Source organism: Triticum dicoccoides, chromosome 6B (genome assembly GCF_002162155.2).
Source record: "Triticum dicoccoides isolate Atlit2015 ecotype Zavitan chromosome 6B, WEW_v2.0, whole genome shotgun sequence".
In the NCBI taxonomy this organism is placed as follows: Eukaryota; Viridiplantae; Streptophyta; class Magnoliopsida; order Poales; family Poaceae; genus Triticum; species Triticum dicoccoides.
In genome coordinates, this window is record NC_041391.1 from 3,120,783 (window position 1) to 3,128,884 (window position 8,102).

General features: G+C 37.9%; 1 protein-coding gene across 1 annotated transcript; it reads left to right on the forward strand.

The window, feature by feature from the left end:
• The first annotated feature begins 722 nt into the window (after positions 1-722).
• Positions 723-7,782, forward strand: LOC119326418 (probable LRR receptor-like serine/threonine-protein kinase At1g51810). Its single transcript, XM_037600070.1, has 12 exons — positions 723-828; positions 1,083-1,650; positions 2,358-2,854; positions 3,505-3,649; positions 3,990-4,061; positions 4,152-4,217; positions 4,287-4,367; positions 4,979-5,133; positions 5,252-5,484; positions 5,631-5,760; positions 6,918-6,977; positions 7,062-7,782. The coding sequence occupies exons 1-12, from the start codon at positions 723-725 to the stop codon at positions 7,727-7,729; spliced, it is 2,781 nt and encodes a 926-aa protein (XP_037455967.1). The 3' UTR covers positions 7,730-7,782.
• Positions 7,783-8,102: the final 320 nt, after the last annotated feature.

Genomic DNA, 8,102 nt, shown 5'->3' on the forward strand with positions numbered 1-8,102 from the left:
TTTCTTAATCGCATGGGCTGATTAAGAAACGATCCTTTGCTTAATGGCTCCCGCACATTGTTTTGCTTGGGGTTGTGATATTTGTTTATGTTGGAGGGGATTCGAATGTGGCAGCATGCATGTCTCGCAGCCAAGACCCTTCCAACGAAGTGTTCTATATTAGGATTCCGGATGCACCAGCCTCTTAACCACGTGGGTTCAACCTGACTGTCTTTTTGCTGATTAAGAAATGATCATTGGCTTAATGGCTCCCACGTACGTTGCTTATGTGATTACATTAGCATCGTGGGCTTTGGTCTTGAATGTTTTTCTTTTGTTTTAGACTTGTAACTTTAGTTTGTTTGTCCTTTAACCTTGATTCAACGAAATATCAACGTGTGCTTTCGCTATAGCTTATTGGACCGAGTTGCATGGTTGCTCAAAACGCACGTGTTCCTGCACGCTGTCCAGAAAATTGCAAAGACAGTCAAACAAAATTCCATGTCAAGTTGCACTATCTCTATTAATTCCTTAGTTTTAATGCAAGTTGCATTTCTTTGAAGAGAAGTTCACCTACCGATGAACAAAACTTTAGTTTTCTTTCACACCGTTAACCGCATGTGCCGATCGAGGCCAAGTCATGGGAAGCAAGCACTAAACCTTGCTAATTAATTTCCTCTGCTATATAACTAACTCCACAAGTCACTTTTAGCATATACGTATGCCTTTTCTTGCTTGAAACCATGGTGATCAATTTCATTTGTTGGCCAAGTACCAAACTGGCATGGATCTTGGCGCTGCTTCTCAACCTGGTCATGATGATTCAAGTCCACGGCCAGCCTCCTTCTGGTAACACAACCCATATCCTCTTAGCTTTCCCGTTGTAGATCCTACAGTTCTTTAAGCGATGCTCTATTTTCATGCAGTACTGTTCTGTTTACTTCAGGTGCAACTTGAAGAAATCTCGCTTTACAGTAATCTAAACATCCATACATTATTATCAGCTTCTGAGTATGCAGACACACAACTAATGATCTTTGCATCAATCTCAAACTGTTGGAACTTGGAACACATGAAATTGATACATATTCTCTATTGTATAGGGTTCATAAGTATCGATTGTGGATTGAGAAACAGCAGTTCCTACAACGACAGCGCCACCGGGCTACGGTTCGATGCTGACGGTGGATTTGTCGAGGGTGGCATGCGAAAACAAATTTCTCAAGAGTTTATGGCTAATGCCAGAAATGAGCAACAAAAAACCCTGAGGAGCTTTCCTGACGGCTCAAGGAATTGCTATACACTGCCATCCACCATCGGTAAGAAGTATCTATTGAGAGCCATGTTTACTTATGGCAACTATGATGGGCTGAACAAGACTCTGGACGGGTCGCTGTTTCTGTTTGGGCTCCATATCGGCGTTAATTTCTGGAGTATGGTGAACATGACAAACCGGGGCGCAAGGACTACTGTACGGAACGAGGTGCTCACCGTTGCTCCGAGCAACTCCGTGTCTGTCTGCTTGGTAAACTTCGGTTCAGGGATTCCCTTCATATCCTCGTTGGAGCTAAGGCCACTCGAAGATACGATGTACCCTTTTGTCAATACTTCTGTTTCAATCAGCCTTTTTGCTCGAATCAGATATGGCAACGTCATCGATTATATCACAAGGTGAGATGACAGGCCCGTCCATCATAATTTTGGAGTAGATCTAAGTTGTGCCTGCCAATGGGTTTTTATTCAGTTTGCTAGCTTAATGCATATATATATAGGGAAAATTCATCCTACCACCCGGCGGTAGTTACCCCACATGTCTCATATACTACCATGTGGTACTATATATACTATTTTATTATTTTAAATATGTTCATATAATATATCTAAGATATTTCAAAGCAAGTTATATGAAAAAATTGCATATGAGCCCATAGTTTTTATTATATTAGTAAAATACGTACATATTTGTACGTAAAAATGAGCATACTCAAAAAATGGTACATACTACCTAAAAATTAGTATATGTACTACCTAATCATTATTATATACTACATACTACATGTACATACTCTCGGTTCCGACAGATACTACATACAACATACAAAACACAAGTGGTGGTAACTAGCACTGCTTGTAGGAAATATTATATATATATATATATATATATATATATATATATATATATATATATATATAAAATAGTGTCTGCTCCTTTTTTCCTTTATCCTGCAATTAATTTCTTCTAACAAAAGCTAATAGTGATAAGTCTCAACGCGATGAGTAGTCAGGGTTGCTAGATTCCGTATAAATTGTAAGTAAATGCAAGCCTGTACCGTGCTAGCTATTTATCTGTCTTTTTTGTGTCCTTGTGTTTGATTAAGGTATCCAACGGACATTTATGACCGCTTCTGGACAAGTGAATCAAATTCCTACCCCGCGGTGAACCTGAACACTACCAATAAAGTGGAGAGCCTCCCCGGCAACAACTTCTTCAATATACCGTCGGTCATCATGCAGAATGCCATGACCGTAGACATGAACTTCTCCAGGTCCAGGATAATCCTCTCCCTGGAAGCAGATTCCAATCTAGACACTAAGAGCCTGCAGCTTCTCCCAATCTTTCACTTTGCCGAGATCAATGGGAGCAACCCGAACAGGAGGTTCGACATCTACAGCGACGGTGAATTGCTCTTTTCAGACTTCTCCCCTTCACGATTCCAGGTGGACAGCATGCACCAGAACGGCCGGTTCTTGCGCAACCCAAATGCATCCTTCCTCCTGAACAAGACGGTCAGCTCAACACTCAAGCCATTGATCAACGCGTTCGAGACCTACTCCCTGGTTCGGATGGATAACCTCACTGCTGACTCGGAAGATGGTAAGCTGATGTATATACTGAATGTTCATTACATACTTATCATTTAGTATACATATATGCATGACAGATTCACATGATCGTAATGCTATTTATTCAGTTGGTTGAATAGCACCTCCAGCTGCATGCATGCATGTGTAGGATTTCGGAGATTTTCGTCTCCATTTGGTATTGTCAGGATCCTCATTAAAGTAGTAGAAACAAGTTCACCAGCCGGTTGGCTCATTAGTATACTTAACTCCTGAGTAAGCCAGAATATAAAGGTCAAATTGCCAATGAGCCATGGCGAAGACCATAGTTGAATAATGAATCCATGCAATTTATTCAATTATATGAAAAGATAAACACTTGTGTGTGAAATAACTTTGCAACTTGTTATTATGACATGCCGCTTAGGCTCTTGGAGATGCTTCGGCTAGTGATAGGGGAGATATGGTATCTCCTTGTATATACGGAGACACCCGAGAAAAACGAAATCTTGAAAAATAACCTCTATCCTTAGAAATCCAATCTGGAAAATGGAAAGGATGCCCTCATGTAACACAACTACTTAAGTTAATGTTTTCAGCTTTTTAATACATATAAGCCCTATAACCAACATATACATATTTTTTATTCCACGTTCATATTTTTCTGTGTTTTTTCTATTGTAGTCAATTACATGAAAGAAGCCAAGAACCACTACAATTTGACACGAATAAACTGGAATGGAGATCCGTGCTCCCCAAGAGAATATTCCTGGGAAGGTTTGACTTGCGACTACTCAAAGAGCAACCAGAATCCTAGGATCGTCTCAGTGTAAGAATATAATACCATATACATTTGAAATTAAAGCATTAGAATTAACTTTTAAAAAGATTTAAGTGCATAAGTTTAATGCTCCACAAAAGACCCTCTTAATTTAAGTGTTTCTCCAAATATATACTGTTATGTATAAATATTTTACTATGCAGATACTCAGTCATGTTTTTTACTGCCTAAGATCTTGAAACACAGATAATTTAGTTGAAATGAAAAGCATGTAATTTATTGTAAACCTTGACCATAGAAATAAGCTTACATAATCTTCAAAATATATGTCAGCTCGGTGAAATCACTAGATTAATACAACTTGTTGTAACATGAGTTGGTTTTGCAGAAATCTCTCTGCGAGTGGATTGAAAGGTGGATTAGCCGTATCATTCATGAACATGGTATCACTAGAAAACCTGTAAGTACTACTTACCACACTGTATTGATATGCTAGACACTTATTGCGATTATGTTGACATAATTTTGACCCTAAAAACAAAACATATAGGGATTTATCACATAACAATTTGACGGGAGCTATTCCAGACTATCAACTAAAGTCACTCAAAATTCTGTAAGTCTGATTGCATATTTGGTTGGTGATATAGATTTCACATGATTAATTTTAACTGTTATTTTCCAGCAATTTGTCAAACAACCAGCTTGCTGGGCCAATCCCTGATTCTATTCTTCAAAGATTTCAGGCTGGTTTGCTTGATTTAAGGTTTGACATGCTCTACTGCGCAATTCCTTGATATATTTCTATTTGTGATCAAACTAGAAAACAGACCAATAGGCTCAACCCAAGGTTCATTATCACGGAAATAATTGGACAATTAGAAACAATAGTTGCAAATATTATATAAATTATTGGTGGAAAAACATTATGTTCCTTTGGCACGCCTTGCCAAACAAGAGCTACACATGTTCACTTTCTACTTGTGCAGCAGCACACTTCTAGCTCAACCAACTATATGCATAAAATCTTGTGAAATGCGACTAAGTTGTGGCACCCAATTAGTAAATAGTCATACTTTTGCAGTGCTTACTGATCCAAGCGTACCCCGGTAACATATGCTAGCATCTAGTAACTACAAATGATTTATCATTTGTGTGCCTTCAACATCAGAGGAAGATAATAACCTATTCATAATAGGATGCAATTTGAAAACAATGCAGTCTATTAATTTAGAGGTTGGAGGTCCTTATAAGAACTATTAGAGGGTTAGTCATGCTATAAATCAGAGGTATGTTACAATCATAATTTTGTAGAACCGTTGTAGCTAATATGTTTGAGAGATGATTTATAGATATGTTGTGCATTTGTGTCAAAAGATTGGAAGGCAACCCTGTATGCTCCGGAGTCAAAGATACATACTGCTCAAATAAGAAGAAGAACACCATACAAACAATGCTTATCGCAGTGGCAGTTCCTGTGGTACTGGTATCCCTAGTATTAATGTGCATAATCTGGAAGTTATGCTGGAAAGGTAAAATATAACTTTTATACTCTAAACACCCTTCCATCGCTGCAATAAAATTAGGTAGACATTAAACAACAACTTCACACCTAAACTTTCATGTAAACGTAATTTCTTGACTATGCAGGTAAGTCGGACCATGAGGATTATGCCATGTATGAAGAGGAAACTTCCCTACATGTTGACCTCAGACGATTCACGTACGTAGAGCTCAAACTCATAACAAACGACTTCCAATCAATCATTGGAAAAGGAGGTTTTGGTATTGTTTATCATGGCGAACTGGAAAATGGTGATGAAGTAGCCGTTAAGGTGTTGATGGAAACATCAATAGCGGAGTCAACAGACTTCCTCCCTGAGGTATAATATGAAATCAACATGGCTGAATCATTTTTTCTTCAATAGAGACTATACGATAAGTCAGCAACATAAATATACCTTTATGTAGTCTATATGCAATAAATGCAATTGGCTTGCATGTTTGATAACTATATGTATTGCCACAGGTACAAACCTTGTCCAAAGTTCATCACAAGAATCTTGTGACTTTGAAAGGATATTGCCAAAACAAGAAGTGCCTCGCTCTCATTTATGACTTCATGTCAAGAGGGAATCTTCAACAGCTCATCAGAGGAGGTTTGTTTATTATTTGTTTACCATTTATTAATATTTATATCAAACATAGTTGACTTGTTAAGTTGTAGTTAAATATGTATAGAATCTGTTTTTGACTTAAATCAATAAATTTTAACCCCAAGCCAAACCTAAAATCGGTAAAATCTAAAATACAAATTGATAAATTCAGGGTTTTAATTCTTCCAAAACAAACAACCAAAACAGACACCTTGACCACATAGTCTAATTAACCCTTGGGACATAGTCTAATATACATAGTAAATTATATGAAAATATGGTGTTTTATAGAGTAATATAAAAATCATAGGACATGTCCATAAGTACAAAAATGAACTCCGAAGTCAAAGTAGTCCACCTTTTGATACCTTACTGTCCACATGATTTCTTGTTACATGTGTGGTTGGTTGCCTAGACTGTTATTGTTACTTTGAGTAAATGCATTTGACTTGGTGGACCTAATTTACTATGTATATGTAGATTATGTAGTAAGAAGTAAGGCCCTAGCAGCACATTCTTGAAGTCACAACCATGGAATGTTCAATTAATTGCTCATAGATATGTGGCTAACAAACCGAGGAAAGCATAGTTACACCCCTAGAGTCATAACCATGACATGATTGTAAGCATCTTTCTAAGCCATTAAGAATGAAATCATCTCTAGAGGAAAAAATAATGTAATAATTTAATAGTTCAATATAACAAAAACTCTTGTAAAGAGAAGGAAAAGCATCAGTCGCCTCTCGAATATCAAAGCTCAGTTTTATGAAGGTTTAAGATTTTAATATATCAATTGGTTCTATGCTTAACCATTAAGGCATTGTGCATAATTTGTTAGCTTAAATATATGTACAACATGATAACAATAATAGTACTAATAGTGGTGGTGGTGGTGGTGGTAGAAGGTAGTAATGAATAAAATAGCGCGCTATACAAAATAGTGTCGCCCCTCAAAATATACTATTAGTGTGCTATAGCGTGCTATTAGCTAGTCATTGTACACAGGTCAATTTAGCGGGACAATTCTCTACATGCTATAGCATGCTATTTGCGGCGCTATAGCATGCTATTTTTTCAGTGAGTACCAATAATAAAAACATATATTTATGTGCTATGCACGTATCAAGGAACTTATATTAATGTTGTATTTCTTGATGCAGGAGATGACTATAGTGTGAATTGGGAACAACGACTTCATATTGCACTTGATGCTGCACAAGGTCCATATTTCAATTATTTACTAATTTTATGTATTGTATGTACTTATGCTTGTTTTGACTAAGTATGACTTCAATAAACTATAGGGCTGGAGTATCTACATGAGTCATGCACCCCATCAATAGTTCACAGAGATGTAAAGACCCCCAACATCCTTCTAGACAAGAATCTGGTGGGGATAATATCTGATTTTGGGCTTTCCCGGGCTTTTAATGATGCTCACACACACATATCTACTGTTGCTGCTGGCACTCTTGGCTACCTCGACCCTGAGTACCATGCAACTTTCCAACTCACAGTCAAGACAGATGTCTATAGCTTCGGCATCGTGCTTTTGGAGATCATCACTGGCCAACCCCCAGTATTGATGGAGCCTCAAACCTTTCATCTACCAAACTGGGTACGCCATAAGATTGCTTTGGGCAATATTCATGACATAGTGGACAGGAGGTTGTTGGATCAGTACGATGCCAGTTCACTCCAGAGTGTGGTAGACCTCGCCATGAACTGCGTCGAAAACGCAGCCATCGACAGGCCGGCCATGACAGAGGTTGTTTCAAGGCTCAAAGAGTTATTGCCAGTAGTTTCAAGCGAAAAGCTGTCTGTTGCTTCAACTAGTAGTATGAACCCCATGGATGCTGAAATTCGAAGGCAATTTCAGTTGACGATTTCTGGAGTAAGCAACGAGGAGAACTCCTTCCGGTCTGGTTATACTGGTGGGATGTCAGAATTAATCCATTTATCTGGACGTTGAAAGGGAAACTCCTACTGAGTTATTGTTGCATTTGGTTAGTCAAAGTTTGGTAGTCTGCTCAAACGTGTTCTTGTTTGTTATTCATAAACTGCAATCGATTCATTTTATGTTTCTCGCATGTCTGTGGTGTTTTCCTTTCTGTTCTGTTTTTGTGTGAACTCTGCTACTTAGTTTGAGTAATTTTTAAAAAGGAAGAGCATCTTCTTCATGTAAAAACTCGTGATATATTACTAGGATTTATTATCCGGTACCCACACATTGAGACCCATAACAATCCTAAACAAGTGGTCTGCTCAAGCGTTGCTGATTTATAATTCTGCTCATTTATCCTAATATCTCACGCAATGTCATTTCCCGAGTCGTGAATCATCAC

What these genes read in the sequence shown, in the direction of transcription:
- LOC119326418 (XM_037600070.1), top strand. Translation starts at nt 723, where the DNA reads ATGGTGATCAATTTCATTTGTTGGCCAAGTACCAAACTGGCATGGATC. An exon ending in ATGGTATCACTAGAAAACCT is followed by an intron (nt 4,062 to 4,151) that starts GTAAGTACTACT and finishes CAAAACATATAG; the next exon opens with GGATTTATCACATAACAATT. An exon ending in TCAACAGCTCATCAGAGGAG is followed by an intron (nt 5,761 to 6,917) that starts GTTTGTTTATTA and finishes TTCTTGATGCAG; the next exon opens with GAGATGACTATAGTGTGAAT.